General features: G+C 38.8%; 1 protein-coding gene across 1 annotated transcript; it reads left to right on the top strand.

The window, feature by feature from the left end:
- The first annotated feature begins 1 nt into the window (after position 1).
- LOC121420053 (oocyte zinc finger protein XlCOF6-like) lies at positions 2 to 6,130 on the top strand. The gene is made up of 4 exons (XM_041614579.1): positions 2 to 323; positions 2,137 to 2,780; positions 3,168 to 3,294; positions 4,179 to 6,130. Exons 1-4 carry the CDS (start codon positions 308 to 310, stop codon positions 5,468 to 5,470), a joined length of 2,079 nt encoding a protein of 692 aa, XP_041470513.1. The 5' UTR covers positions 2 to 307; the 3' UTR covers positions 5,471 to 6,130.
- The last annotated feature ends 10,305 nt before the right edge of the window (positions 6,131 to 16,435 follow it).

Consider the following 16,435-nt stretch of genomic DNA (forward strand, 5'->3'; position numbering starts at 1 on the left):
ACGTTTTAAAGGGGTAGATTTGTATGTAGTTTGTTATTTAGTTGATATATTTGATATTTTTGCGAGTAGTATATATAAAATATATTCGCTTGTTATATTACACGTATTCCGTAATCGATGACATGCCTATTCGAGCATACAGCTTACAGTGACGTAGGGCCAGCTGAAAAGTTTGGGAAATTTCCGTCAGTCAGCTGTTTACGTGCGATTTCACAGTGTGTATTTTGCAATGTGAACGGTAGCCGGAAGATATATTTTGTGTGTAGGAAATTATGGATTCCCGTGAAATTTGCCATTTTCTTTTGTTATGGATGTTGAAAATCGTGAGTCATGTATTTGATCTTGATTAAGGATTGATTTATTTTGGATTATTTTTCGGTATTTACGCTGTGATAGTGACGGAAAGTGAGAAAGAGTGGGAACTAATAATAAACAGCGGCCAGCGCTGGACTGAGCTGGAGTGCAGTGGATGGAAATGAGGTGGACCCCGGGGCTCAGCTCAGCGAGCCTCGAGGCTGAGTGAGGGTGGCAGGCGGTCACATGCAATACACAGATACTCATTAAAAAATGTGACTCAAAATGGTGGAGAAATAATGAATTTTCGGCATTTCATGTGACACCTTAAAATGTAGCCTTTCTCATCGAAATCACCGAATCACTTTCAAAGAATGGGTGTGGGTGTAGTAGGTGTGCAGACATTTTTCTGTTCAAATTCAATCTGAAAATTACTGCCATGACTGCCTTAGTGCCTACTGCCTAGCCGAGGCTTTTTCCAGGAAAATCTCATATTTCTTCCAATTTTTATGAGATATTTTGCACACTTCAATCATAATAATATAAGTCACATTTATTACATGTAGCCTAGGCCTAACTGGAAGATTTTGTGAAATTGGAAGAAATTAAAGTTAAACTTAAAATCTCAAGGCAAGCCAAGGTGCGCAGACTTGACTACCATCATAAAATTATAGTCATACTGCATGTAGATTCTAGTAGACTTGTCTTTCCGTCAATGCCCACAATCATTATTGATTATTATGGCATATTATGAACGTCAAGATTGACTTGACGTGAATTTTGCCGGGACCGGCAGGTGTAATACACCGGGTGAACACCCTACACTTTGACGAATAGTGTATTGGTTTTAACGTGCATAGGTTGTGACTCCTATACACAGAACCAACATTTGCGTCCTTTCCGATGGATGGAGTGTTTTCCAACTGCATTCACACCTGCAATGAATACAGTGGTGAGGCACGCTAACGCAGTATGTTAAAGCATCAGATTTTTTGTCAGATGCGTTTCGGCATGAGTGGGACTCGAACCTCTCACGTTAAGATCTATGATCTTATCCGAAACTAGATAGCTGACAGCCGTCTGTTTTGAGGAGATTTTAAACATTTTTTTTGTTTTTTAATTTCTCCTCGTACACAGACGGCTCGCTATCGTGCAGCCACCATTGGGGGACTTATAATGCAAAATCCCCCTGTCGGGGCTCTTCAATTTTCGTCTTTAATGAATCAAAATTTTGAAAATAAACATGACAGAAATGCAAAATTTAAAAATCAAGTTAAAAGGAACAAAAAACAGTAACTTACCATGGCTGTTGCGCAACTTCCTGTTCTATCTGAATTTATAGTACATAAACATATGGGCATTGACTCCCCTGTACAGATCGCGCTAGAACTTTGGTCTCTGTATTTGGTGAGTGAAGCCAATGGAGTTCAGCTGAACCACCAACATAACAGAGACCGAAGCTTTTGGTCTAATCCGAAACATGCGCTCTAACCGACTGAGCTACACTGCCTCTCTAAATGTTAGAATGCAAAGTTGGACTGATTTAATGTGCAGATGTGCATGCAAATTCAATTGCAATACAATTTATCGTCGACCAGTAACTTATGTAATCATTAATGTAGATATTAACAATTACAGACATAGATTACAAGTATGAAATTAATGAGATCATGAATCTAGTAAGACTGCATCAATCAAGATCAACTGATTAAAAGTTTGGTCTAGAGTTCTATTTGTTATAGAACTTAGAAGTATTCCTAGGCCTAGAACATGTAGAACTGATGTTAGAAGTCTGTTATTGACGGTAATCTCTTTGTACTTTTTTATCTCTTATTCCTGCAGTAAATGATCACACACAGTCATCAGAGATTTCATCTTCCTGTAGCTCAAGTGACACTGACCCCAATTCTCCATACCCTGTGGAGAATCTTCAAAAGTCAGAACAATCCATAGACAAGACTTCGGAGCTTCAATCCTTGGATGTTGCCAGCACTCAGACTGTCCAGGACCAAGTAGGTGGTTGCGGGGCAAGCTCGCCCATCCGAGGGAATTCCCCTATCCCAGACAGAGGGAATTCCCCCATCTCAGACGGAAGGAATTCCCCCACCTTAGACGGAGGGATATCCCCGACCCCAGATAAAGGGAAATCCCCGACACCCAACAAGAAGACCCCTCCCCCTGACAGTTTCTTGGCAGAAGGTTGTGAGTCATCACCTAATCAGTCATCCAAAGGTACAGCATCAGTGTCATCCGAGTCGGACAATCCTTGTGTGGAACCCAGAGAGACTGACCCAGAAGTTTTAACAGAGTCCCTGTCTCAAGACACGATGGTCCAGGGCCAGGCTGCAGCGTACTTCGGGAGGAAGTCTGTTACTTCAGAGGATGTGGTCAAGTATTTTGCCATGCCCTCTATGAATAACATGAAGATGACCCTTGGCCTCGGCGGTGCTATCAATCTTGGATGCTCACCTGTCTTGCCCAAAAAGGTAAGAGAAATTCATTGGTAATAACCTGAAGTGAGATACTAGGATTGGTTCCCAATATAGCTTATTGCTCCCAGAATGACTCCCCCAAGTTACCCCCCCCCCCCCCCTTTCAAAACGTCACATGGAGAAACTGGAGCAGATTGAAAAGCCACCATATACTGATTTGCTCTGAAATTTCTTTCTCAATGAGCTAAATTGTTGATTGATTTAACTCTAGAAAGTAACCTTGGGACAGGAAAGATTATGGGGTTGTTACAATCTGTGAATAGACCCTATATGTATCAAATAAATATGTATCCGGAGTTCCTGAAATTCATTAAATGTTGTTTATTTGAATGAACCTTTCCACTTCAACTAACCTGACAGCATTTTTCTTTGTCGTTCTAGGGGAATACGTATGAGAGAGATTATAGCTGTGAGAATCACAATACGTTGCCCTCGGACAACTCTGACGATGAAGACGTTGATATTGTAGATGATATGGAGGAAGCAGACTGGAGCTTTGATGAAGAAGGTAAGGGAAGAATGTAAAGCACAAATGTATGCTCTGGCATTGATAAATCACTAACATTTTTCACAAATATTAAGTAAAAGTTGCTGAAATCAATCACTGGAATATTTGAAATTAGATTCAGCTTTCTTGAATAAAGAGAGAACGGAAGAAACTATGGAAGATAAAGATTGAGAGGATATCTGTGTGTCTCTGACTTGGGCTGATTTTTTTTTTTTACCTAGTTTAAGTGGTTGACAGTGTTGTGAATAAATGTAACATGTTTATGCATTCTTGATGGATGAAGCAATTGTCACTGACCTTGTGGCTTTTGAGTCTTGCCAGCAAATTTGCTTTTGATTTGATAATTCATGCCATGTACATTGTAGTTATAACTGTTCCATGCTAAAAGAGAGTTGACAAGAAATGCTGCCATGGTGCGTGTTGAATAATTTGATTATGTTCCAAAATGTTAGAGTCGAGGTCAGTTCACAATCAATTAGTGTCTTGGCTCATGCTCATATTCATAAACTTCTTTTACAGAAATGTGTTTTCTTCTGTGGGCCATTTCACCATGCTGTTTTGTAGGTTCCAAACGACTTTTAGCATGATTGGTGACCCCTTTTTGAATTCTTATGTTGCAGACTCTGCAGTGCACCAAAGACAGTGTTATAGTCTTTCAGGAAGTTGTGCATAACTTTATGAACAGCTTTATGACACCCCGCCCTCATACTAAAGGGTCAGGAATACATAAAGGACTTGTTCAGCTAAGAGTTGCTTTTGAATTATGTAATAACAGTGAATTGATGCAAATTCTCTCGAAATAAATCAAAGCTGTGCTGTTATTTACTTTACTGTGAGTGGGATTATTAATTGGTTCCCTTTTTCTCTTTCAAATCTTTTTACAGATGATGGAGCAAAGCCAGGAAAGAAGTGTCCTTGTTTCTTCAAGACTCCTGCAGGTAGTGAGAGTGGCAACAAGACGCCTTTGCAGCGGCAGAACTCCAACCTAGATGCCCCTGGTTCTTCATCTCTCCACTCCAATCCTTTCTACACTATGTCATCTCCTGTGCTTCACTGCCCCGACTGCGAACAAACCTTCAATTGCCTTGTGGATCTCAATCGCCATCGTTTAAAGCACGTCAAGGAGAAGTCCTTCAAGTGCACCCACTGTGACAAGTCCTTTGCCTTCAGCTTTAATCTGAAGAGCCATGAAAGACAACATACAGGAGAAAAGCCGTATGTTTGTAATAAGTGTGGACTTTCTTTTGTTCATGCCTTTGACTTCCATGAGCACCAGAGGGTTCATAATGGACAGGGTCACTTTGTCTGCAGTATCTGCTTGAAGTGGTTCAGCCATGAGTCAAAGTTCTTGCTTCACATCCGGAAGCACAGCAGCATTAAGCCATTCAAGTGCAACATGTGCGGGAAGTCTTTCCACCGCGCCGCAGGGCTCCGTGCCCATGAACTCCTGCACTCTGTTCAGAAAGAAGACAAGCAGCTGTTCCCATGCCAATTCTGTGATCGCGTATTTGTCCGTCTGAGTCATAAACAGATGCACGAAAGAATCCACAGCGGAGAAAAAGTGTTCCCCTGCCTGCACTGTGGCAAGACCTTCACAGACTTATCAACCCTGAAGGGACATGCTTGCACCCAAACAAATGGAAACCAGTTCAAATGTAACGTTTGTAGAGAGGAGTTCCTCTCCCTCCCACTCCTTGCATCTCACTCCAAAGTCCACGCAACTCAGAAAGCATCAACGTCGAGGAACACGCAGGTCCCGTCCACAAAGTTCAACACGTTTAAGCGGAAGGGCCCCCTCGCTGACGCCAAGAGGAGATTTCCTTGCAAGCTTTGCAGCAGAGTGTTTTCCAACAAGCGACTGCTGGACGAGCACGGAAAGATTCATCAACGCGAGCACACACCGTTCATGTGCAGCGAGTGCTGCATGACCTTTACCCACGCGAACTATCTCAAACTTCATATGACAATGCACACGAAACAGGATTCTACACAGCGTGAGGGACAATCTGCTGAGAAAGCTCACGTAAACGGCAAGCCGTCCCCCTTGACGGTGAAATCTGGGAGTTCTTCCCCGCTCAACATGTGTCGATCAAGGCAGAGCAGTGGAGAGCAATCTGCCAGCCCCTCGCCTGTTTCTGTATGTCCCCCAATACAGATCAAAGCAGAACCCCAGTAACATTGTATAATCTTTAATATGTTAATTATGAAAAATTATTGTACTCTGATTTAGTGATTTACTATTTAGACCTTCATTATGAGTGAGTTTTCTTTTCACAGTGCTACTGACCTGAAATTTATTTCTGGCCTAAATGTATTGAATACATGTAAAATGGTACATGTAGATAAATGTATTTCTACAGATAAAAACATTATGGCTTTACACTTGCATGAAACAATTTTTTTCACAATCTCTAAGTGAAGATTTCATGCAAGGTGGCAATACACCAGTATTGAAGAGAAACAAAGTTTTTCAGAACCATTAATCATTTCATTATAGAATATCATAACTTGAAATCTTCACATTGCAACTCCCATGAAATTGTAATTCCATCAGAGATGGCTTCAAGAGTATTATGTGCTACATCTGTATGCTGCTTTTTGCACCAATTTGGTATTGTACTAATTTTTTTTCTCGATTTAGTCACAGGGTTATCAAGTTGATAGTCAGCATTTACAAATGTCCATTTGTAGCAGCTTCTTATCACCATTCAGCCCTGTCCCATTTTCAGTAATGTTTTTCGTTCTTACAATACAATGCTATTTATGCTGCTGGTCGGCTAAAAGAAGGGAAGTTCCCTGTAAGTGAACTACATGTGTGATAATAGAAGATGAAAAATAATATGTTAATGGCAACTCATTTGTTTTGTAGAGTTTAGCCTGATGACACCTTTTTATTTGTTGATAAATATTTTTTTTTTATTCTTTTTATTTTCTGGGGATACTTCTTACAGCTAAACTGCCTAAATCCCAAACATTGAATAATGCTTATTCAATAAGCATTTAACATTTATTACGATAAATCAGATTTTCCAGGGCTTTTTTTTTCTTTCTTTTGAGCATTTTGCAAGCTAAATCACCCCCACCCCCGAGCAATTTTTTCCCTCGTTTTTGAGCTCTCATTTATCATTGTTCAAGTTGAGAAACGGGGTTTCCATTGAAATTTTAAAGAGGGTCTCCATGCTGCCATGTCTACTGTATTTTTCAAAATGGAAAATCAAGAGTTGCCATGGAAACAAGTTGATTCAATCTGAATATCGCGAAGTTATCCCCCCCCTCCCCCACTCTCCCCCACTCTCCTTGAACTATCCACACTTTTTTGGGTAGCATGCTCTGGCTGGTAAAATCTGAATATCTGAAATTTTCATTAGTGCTGAACTCTTAAATATGTCGTGGATGCCAGGTTCCTGTAGAAAGTGCTTGATCATATATCCTTGAAAGTCAAAAGAGTCTGAAGATTTTAATAGCACATGAAATAATTTTATGCTTTGAATCCCTCCAATATGGAAGTCATGTCCATTACAATGCTGTCAAGGAAATTGATTTCTGAGGCTTACTGATTACCCAGTATGATTTACATGTAGACATGTTTTGCATGGTTGGTACTATTTCCTATTTATACTGCCGGGAAGGAAATGGTTTATTATTAGCCAAAGAATGACTAAAATAAATGTGTTGCATGAATACTAGGCCACAGATTGTACCAGTGGCAATTCCTTGCATTGTACCAAATTGCATTGTGATAGTATAAATTGTTATGTACTTACTTAAATTGTTCTGGTGGGCGTTTCATAAAGCTGTTCGTAAGTTAAGAGCGACTTTAAGAACGACTGGTGATTCTTTCTTATGGTAAATGGTATATATTCATTGCCGATGGTTAAGCACGTAAGAAAGGTTCACCAGTCGTTCTTAAGTCGCTCTTTACTTACGAACAGCTTTATGAAACGGCCCCCTGGTATAATTTGCATGCAATTTCTAATTTTGTTTCAGACATGCACATTATCAACAAGTGCAATCATAGAAAACTCCCTAATACCTACATGTACATGTAGCTCCCACTGTTGTGATTTGCGCCACAATTCAAGGGGCGCACTTAATCGTGGAGTAACCGGAGTGATGTTATCATATACCAGATCGGTTGTGGCAATCATTGATCGTAGAAGAATTTTGAATGGTTAAAAAAAAATCGCGATCAGAATACGAAAGGCCAACTGTGGCTTTCGTGAAGGATCATTGGTGGGAAGGAGGTATATGCAGTGGAGATGATACCGTGTTTAACTAATTGTGAAAGTGTGTTCTAGGTTGGAGGATTGCCTGTAAGCACGGGGCCAGGGTAAGCTTTTTTAAATAATAGGCAAGGATATATGCATGATTTCTGTACTTTATCAAGTTCTTGAGTGTTTCAAGAACATTTTTGTCAGTGGTTGTTGATGACAGATGTTATAAGCTACTGAAATCCTTGCATCTGATTGGCTGAGAGCAAATGACTCTGAAAAAATCACTGACAAAACTTTTCATGAAAAGCTCCCTCTAAGTCTACAAATTTCATCTGCATGTGCCACCTCTATTAGAAATATCTGCCCTGATGCACGAAAGATACAATTAATACTATTATGATCAATTTTAGCCAAGTATATGTCAAGCCAAATGCAAAGTTATTGATCGTAAATATTCTTTGTATCTTATTATGTTACAAGGCCATCTGTGCTTTGAGATTGCAAATGATGGTAACTAAAGCAATTGCCAGGGAATTGATTGAATACTTATACATTTTTTAGCACATGGGGACATGCAATCTGCTACATGTATGTGTGATGTGCTATATGAGAACCAAGTATTAATACTACTTACAATTACAAGTATTAATACTACTAACAATTACAAACACATATACTGGTCTATCCAAATGAAGATTCTGTGGCGCATATACATGTATATCTTTCATCACTAATATCTACACTGTAGGCAATTCTTGAAATATTTTCTACTATTTTTAAAGGATGCACAGCATTTCGTTTTCTATTCCTATGTCAGGCTGCTATTACATGTACTTTATGTTTTGTATTACAAAGAGTTAAAAACTACATGGAAAAGGAAAAAAGTTTGTGAATAAAAATGTCAAAATATATCAATATAATTTGTGTGTATTTTTTTTCTTTTGGAGTTAATACGTTTTTTTTTCTATTATGATTTTTTGGGGGGAGGGGATTTAGGTGTAATGACAAAGTAGGAGAGGGGGTGGGTTGGGAGGGATAGAGAGAGGGGGGTAGGAATGAAAGGGAGAGGAGAAAAAGTGTGAGAGATGATGTGAAAGCATGTGATGAGATATGGTGTGGCCGAATGGCCAGAAGAGGTATAAAACGTGTAAAAAAATATATCGTAGTACATAGGACCCAAGAAATTGAAAAACAATTCACACTTATAGATTATTTTCACGAAATTCGTAATATCGGGTTTTGTTTGTAGGAGAGAGTGAGTGGGGTGGGATAATGAGATGAAGTTCTTGAAAACTCCATGTAGAATACATGTACATTGAGCTAACGATGAAGTCCACTGAGAAAGGGAAATGGGACGTTTACTTATCGAAAAATAATACAGAGAACCCGTCCTACCCCCCCCCCCCCTCACCCTCTCATTGATAGGTTTTATTGCCCGATGGTTTATATAGGCCGATATATTTTTTACAATGACGTCACACAAAAGTGTCAAAGTTCTAAAGGCCGGTATGGTCACACCGCCCGAGCGTTGTTGGAGCGGTATATAGGGAGAGAGGGTCGAATTTTGCTCACAAAATTGGGGGGGGGGGAAACCGAAAAAACAACAAAACAATCGAAATCGAAAATGGTGAACGGTAGCGAGCGGTGATGATTTTTTCTCTCCGCTCCACGACCGCTCCAACAACGCTCGGGCGGTGTGACCAGGCCTTCAGACAAGTCGGCTAATCCGCCGTACATTGAATGGGCAAAGAGTCTGCAAATCTTTGTGAGATTGTTTCGTTTTTCTTTTTAACTCTCATTATGTTGACCGTTGAATAGCCCTTTTGATAGTTTGCAACGAGCATGACGAAGTTGTCTTTTTATGTAGGGCTAATAATTATCGATTGGACACCCTAAATTACTGTTGACAAAATAATCCCCATTGTCATGATGTATTCAATGGATTAAAGATGTTGTTTAGAAACAGTTCTAAACCGGTTCGACCAAGTTCAAAGCGGTTTCACGCTTTGGCTACATGCAACGATCACAAAATAAAATATACAAGCTAAGATGAACAAACGCACTAATTAGCAATTATATCAAGCAATTTTGTTTATTTATTTGCTTCTTTTTCGGGAGGTTCTTTTTCTTATTCTTCTTTGCAAAGATTCCGACAGATTTAATGAGCCGTATAACTCTGATTTCTATTTTGCATAAAGATATTATATAAACGCATTTTAAAAAGGAAGAACAGACAGACAGCCGCTCAGGGAAGTCAGGACAGGGGCTACCACCTCTATGCATGCATTTTAAAAGTAGTCCTATATTGACACAAAAAAGAGGTGCAAGGAAAGGTACAAATCTAAATTAGAAACTGAAGAATTAAAAAAAATATTAAAAAAATCGTCTTGCCCCCTCACTCAAATTTCCCTTGCATTGCCCTCCGGATCTCATTGCTTTCAATAATTAGTGAAAAAATCAAAGTTTAGTGATGAAAATCCCGATATTCAAGGATTACCATAAAAATATTAATTTAACATAAAAAATAACAATGATAACAACCAAAACTTTATATAATCTAAAGGCAACTCAATGTCTGAGCTAGTGAACTGAACTCCCACTCGAAGGAGCCAACAAGGACATTAATATTTGCATAAATCATAAATGCTATAGAAAAGAAATCATAAAACCCCATGCTATAACCGCTGGCCTGAGTGGCTATATAAACTTTTTTTCGACTGAAGCAACTTAATTCAATGACATGATAATGCCACATGTCGAGCATGTCACGTGTATGCAATTTTGTATGGATTGTGAAATTTCATTTTAACATCATATCGAGGGACTCTGTCTCATGATATGCTGTTCCAAAGTCCACTGGTTTATTTTTATGAGGGCCGGGGGGGGGTGTCTGCATCAGTACCCGATATTGCAAATAGAGCACATTTTGGGGTAGGAAAAGGAGCTATATAGGCCTACAGAAGATGTAAGCCATTTTTCTATTTTCTTTATCATTGTTGGAGAGTAGGCCTATCAGCCAGAAATTTTGAGGGTCGGGCACAATGTTATAGCATTTATCTTTAAGTCGCAAACGAGTGAAAATTTTTGGTCATTGATTTTATTTAAAATGGAAGTATGATTCAATGGAGTTTGTTAGTATATCCAACACTTGTTAGTTGTATCACATTTTCCCTCTCCCTTCCGTTTTATTTCTTTTTCTTTTGTTTTCGTAGTCGTGCACTGTAAAATCTGTGGTGTTAAAAAACTGACACCATTTGGTGTTAATAGAGGACCACACCGTGAGGTGTTAAAATTACTGTTAGAGGGCGGGGCCGGGGCTTGTGTGGGCCGGGCCCTGTCTCAACCCCCCCCCCCCTGAAACCCATGCAGAGCAGACGGGGACCATCAAAACCCCGTCATCCCATCAATGTTAGATAAATGATCCTGTTTGCTCAAGTTCAGTACAATATTTTCACATTTATAGAGGGGATCGAGGAAATGTTCAGAGTGCAATTTAAGAACAGAGTGATTCTGAGGGAGAGAGAGAGCTAGAGAGGGGGGGGGGGCAGTGAAACCGGAAGATACAGTGAAGGGCATATTGTGGAGGTGATATCAAGGCAGGTATATACGAACGAGAGAATGTTAACTTTTCGGCTTTCTCACCACCCATCCGCGTTCAAATATTTCTCGGTCGTAGTTAATATATACATCCTTTGGCACATGCATTCAAGTCTTGCAGGAGTGAGCTAAAAGTGCACTTGACATCAATTATAAAGACTACAAACACGAGTCAAGTCCAAAAACAAACAAGGACCTTGGACATTGTTGAGTTATTGATATGGGATGACTGCCAAGAAATTATTGAAGTTCAAACATGGGGAGTATTCTGGTAATTAAAACTGAATTGGTTTAACCGTAGTCTAGAAGCTAGAATTTTAAACCATACTTATGAAATTCTGCATGGTTTTATATTCGTGGCAATAATACACCGTCTTGTTATATTTTTTTTTCATTTTCTTCCCATTTCACGACTCGATTAATTTTGTTGACAAAAATGATTGCCGAGGTAGGCCTAAAGTCTACACGAATATTTTTTTTTTAATTTGTGAATAAATATAGTTGACATGTAGCAGGTACTCCATGACTGTAGTCTAAAAATTAAAGTTTACCCAATAAGATGCATGTTGGTGGGTATTATAAAAAAGATAAATTTTACGCAATGTTGCGTTGAAATAGTCGATATGGGGTTTAAAAAAATACCAAGCAAACATGCAAGTCCCCTTTCTCCCGAATATTGGGTAAAATTTTGCTCAATGCTTTTACTTAGAGTGTTAACATATTTTATCTAAACCACATGGCTATCAGAAATAGATAGATTAACACCCAATTGCTTTAAATCAGTAAGGCGAAACATGATAGGGGGCTAGACATTACGAAATTTCTACAAGGCTGTGATCGAGCGAGCTAAAACCCTTTTCACACAAAAGTCAAATTTCTAAAAATCTCCATGGTAGGGCCTCTACCCACTTTTTTTTTTTACTTTCTTTTTCTTTTTTTTCTTCTTCCCTAATTTGAGAAAAGTTTGGGGGTCAAGACACGCCATCTGTATGTATTTACCAAAATGAAATATTTATAGTTGACCTTTTTATTTTTGGGGATCGACACGTTGATTATACTCATTTAGAAGAATGTAGTTCTGTGGGATATGCACGGCAAAAACTGTGGTGTTAACCGGTGTACATAGAGGACCACACCAGTTATTTTACACCGGTGTTATAAATTGGTGGTGTTAGTTTTACACCTATAGGTGTTATTACAGCACCTATGCTTGTTACATTTACACTCTTTGGTGTTATGTTCAATCTCTAGGGTGTTGTTTTAACACCTCAGGGTGTGGTCCTCTATTAACACCAATTGGTGTCAGATTTAACACCACAGTTTTTACAGTGTGTCCTTTTCAACTCCCGGCCGTTGAACTATTTTCATCTTCCCTCTCTGTTTATCACTTAAAATTCATGGGGGGGGGGTCCTCCAAACATGTATATGCCCTATAAGGTCATTCATAGAAATATGGTGAAAAGTTGAGAGGGCCAAATCCAATCCAGTGTCATTTTATTGCCATGCAGCACTGCATGTCATACAGAAGACTTACAGGCCTATCACGCAAAGTGTCACATTGCCACATAGCGACCCCCCCCCCCTTCCCGAGGTGGAGGGGCAACCATGAATCATATTGGGAATTTTCTGACGGCGTTAACCAACAAAACTACATTTCCTATTGCCTGAGGGGGATTTGCGACCGAGCAAAAGGCAAAATATTATGAAACGGTAATTTGATATTGGAATCATAGGCGGTGGAAGCAGGGGGTGAGGGGGACCCCCTAAATTTTAGGTAGGAGGGACGGTCCCCCCTAAATTGTTTTTTGATAATTTTTTTTTTTTGCTCGTCAATTTTTTTTCCTGCGTCCCCCCTACATTCACGTGGACTGCCCCTGAAACGTGTGTTGCCCCCCCTAAAATTCAGGTTGATAACCTTTTTTTTGGGGGGGGGCTTGTCCAATTTTTTACCCGTGTCCATCCCAAAATTTCAGGTGGACTCCCCCTAATCTTTTGGCTTCTGCCGCCAATGATTGGAATTGAGGGGCTTGCTAGCCCCCCCCCCCAGCATGAAAAATACTTTTAGAAATAGGGGCTTATCTACAACATCAACTTGATGTATATCTACCTATCTATCATATAACTTAACTATGACATAAGGTAATTGAAATAATTATACTTCATATCACAATTAAAGTTCCATTTTTCACCTCGTGGGGGCATATACTTGAGGCCTATATAATTCACATCAATTTTGATCAACTTATACACGGTGTGTGTGCATGCGTGCATATAGCTGGGACCGACCTCCCGCTGACCTCGGTCACCATCTGAAAGACGCGACAAGGGCTCGAACCTCGCATGAGCTTGGAAATTATATATTTCCGTGGTGCCACTTCATCGCCCGATATTTACTTGATGTTCCCAATAGAGGGCGATATACCAAATTCATCACTGCGAAAGAGAAATTTTTATTTAGGCAACTAGGTTGCTCTAAACTGGGGGGGACCCTTTATCAGGCATTTAAGACTTAGCATGAGGAGGGTCAAACCAATTAATAAATATGTAATTGATAATGGAATTGTTTCTTCTGATCATCTGATGCCCGTTTTATTAAGACTTATAATAAAATTGTAGGCCTAAACTAAGCATGGAAACCTTGCTCGTGATGAGCGTGGTGGCCGTTTCATAAAGCTGTTCGTGAGTTAAGAGCGACTTTAAGAACGACTGGTGATCCTCTCTTATGCGCAAAACTGTCGCCAATGCATATACCATGTACTACAAGAAAGGATCATCAGTTGTTCTTAAAGTCGCTCTTCACTTACGAACAGCGTTATGAAACACCCACCTGGTTGCCAAATTCGGTGGCGTACGCATGACTTTTGACAACTCCACCCCCCCCCCCAAAAGTGTTCAACATTTGTTTAAGGGGTGGGGGCGAGGTGGGGTATCAAATACATTTAAAGGGGTTTGAACACCTGTGTAACACCCCCCCCCCCCTACTATGTGAAGTACGCCACTGGCAAAATTTTTACCGTTTATTTTTTCCCCATAAGCCTAGCTAGGCCCAAAATGTTAAGAGGAAAAAAAGTGCAGCCCGGTTACCATATGGTAATTGTCATATTGATGGTAAAGTTACAATTATTAACATTCATTTCCAACATAAAACCTTTAATCTCATAGCTTGCTTAGCTCTAGATTTGAAATACAATTAGGAACAGGGATCAACCCCTGACTGTTTTATTAGAGAGAAAAAAAAATTTGAGTCCAACTACACAACATATGCGTAAAACAACAGGACACCACAATACTTGCTGTCTCTAAAGAAAAATCAGGCTAACAAACACTGAAAATTTGATCAAAATCGGACTAAGAATAACAAAGCAATAACATTCTAAAATTCTCGCATTATTCAATAAAATAGTTCTATGCATGTCATCATGAATACTCAATGAAAAACTGATGTTATGTCCAAAATTTCTTTTGTTATTTATTATATGCAATTATGTGTTGTTTTTTCTCTTAAGAATTGAAAAAAAGTGGATTGACTTATCCAATAGATTTATAGAAATTGATTGCTGCAACTTTTACTATGAGGAAGACATAACATACACACATGTATGAAACTAAGAGATATTTATGATACTCATTTCCGGGTACTCATTTAATAAAATAAGAAAAAAGGAAAGTGAGGACATGATTTCATCAGCCAACCTAATGAATATTTATGATGTGCATACAACTGTTTTCACAAAATATTGATAAAATTTATAGTTCAACAACTTCAATATTAGTTATCAGATTTTGAAATTTACACTATTTTGCTCTCTTAAATTTACTATATTTTTTAAATAAACAATTATCTTTAGCCTGGGTACCCCTTTAATTAATTTAGGGTTAAATCAGAAAGGGGTCTTTAATTAATTTGGGTTAAATCAGAGAGGGTTCTTCGATCATCAAGACCCCCCCCCCCCCATCTTCAATACAGCTCAAATATCAGTCCATTTAGGGTTGATCTTAATTAGATTTGTCATTAATCCCAATATTCATGAGTTTAAATGTCTAATAGAGTGGAAAAAATGATATTCTGTTATTGAATTTAGATACCTTCACATTCTCAACCCTAAATACACTGGGCTATTTTGACGCCTAAGACTGGGGGGGGCTGATTCAGCCCCCCCTTATGATCTCGGCCGTCGATCGCACGATCACGACGAAAATTGGCACACGCGTTACCCATGGCATTATCTACAGAACTATAACATCGAATTCTGCAAAAAATTCATGTCTCATTAATTATGCTAATTTATGCGTAAAATCATAGGTTTGCTCTAATTAATAAAATAATGCCCCTGAAATGCTAATTTTTGTTTCACATACTCTAGATAGGCATCTGATCAAATTCATTTTAAAAAAATTTCAAAATCACATTTATTTTCTTATGTATTCTATTGTTTCTTTTTTATTTCTTATGTATTTCTTTGTTTTTCGACTTTTTGTTGTTTTTTATTGTTTTTTAAGTGGAAATTGTTGGGGACTTTATTTTGACCATAAAAGAGATAAAATTAATTGATTTTAAGCTGTAAAAGGAAAAATAATGATACATATAAGTTTATGAATTTTGGCTAAAAACACTATTTGCATTGGATTTGTACACAAATTCAAGTTTTTGAGTAATTTTGGGTCTGCATGCACTTACAAAATGTTGCGTATTTTTGGAACCGCGTACCCAGGGGTCACAATTTTGGTCTAAAAAAATGCACGAGACTTGAAAGTAAGTCAGCGAGCGACGCGGTCAAAAAAATTTGCGCAGCGAATTTATCGCGAAAAATGTCGAGGGGAGGCTGAATCAGCCCCCCCCTCCCGTCTTTTTAGGGTTAAAGCACAACAGAATGAAAATCACCAGCATGGAAATGCAAAATGGACATCTTTCTTTTATAATTATGTTCAATTCTTTTATTATTAACATTAATTTCCAACATAAAACTTTAAGTCGCATAAATAGCTCACTTACTTCTTCATGTGGACTTGGAATACAATCTGGAGCAGGGATCTTCACCCTTATGACTTTTTGTTTAGCAGAGAGAGAAAAAACAAGTGGAATGCCTCTGGCCGTCTCACCTGCATCACGCGGTTCAATATAGCAACAGTGCTGACTTTGAATACTACTCTAACTCGCACAAGATGTTCAGCGATACATGGTTACTCTTATGTCCACTTTTTATGAACTAGACCAATAAACTTACAGAGATATGATGGTTATTCAACAAAAAACCCTGACATGGCCAAAGTTCATTGACCTTACATGACCTGTGACCTTGATCATGTGACCTGAAACTCGCACAGGATGT

This window comes from Lytechinus variegatus, chromosome 8 (assembly GCF_018143015.1).
Source record: "Lytechinus variegatus isolate NC3 chromosome 8, Lvar_3.0, whole genome shotgun sequence".
NCBI classification, from domain to species: domain Eukaryota; kingdom Metazoa; phylum Echinodermata; class Echinoidea; order Temnopleuroida; family Toxopneustidae; genus Lytechinus; species Lytechinus variegatus.

Excerpts from the sequence above, each read along its gene's own strand:
- LOC121420053 (XM_041614579.1), top strand. Across the intron at positions 2,781-3,167 it reads CACCTGTCTTGCCCAAAAAG|GGGAATACGTATGAGAGAGA; the intron begins GTAAGAGAAATT and ends TTGTCGTTCTAG. Across the intron at positions 3,295-4,178 it reads CTGGAGCTTTGATGAAGAAG|ATGATGGAGCAAAGCCAGGA; the intron begins GTAAGGGAAGAA and ends ATCTTTTTACAG.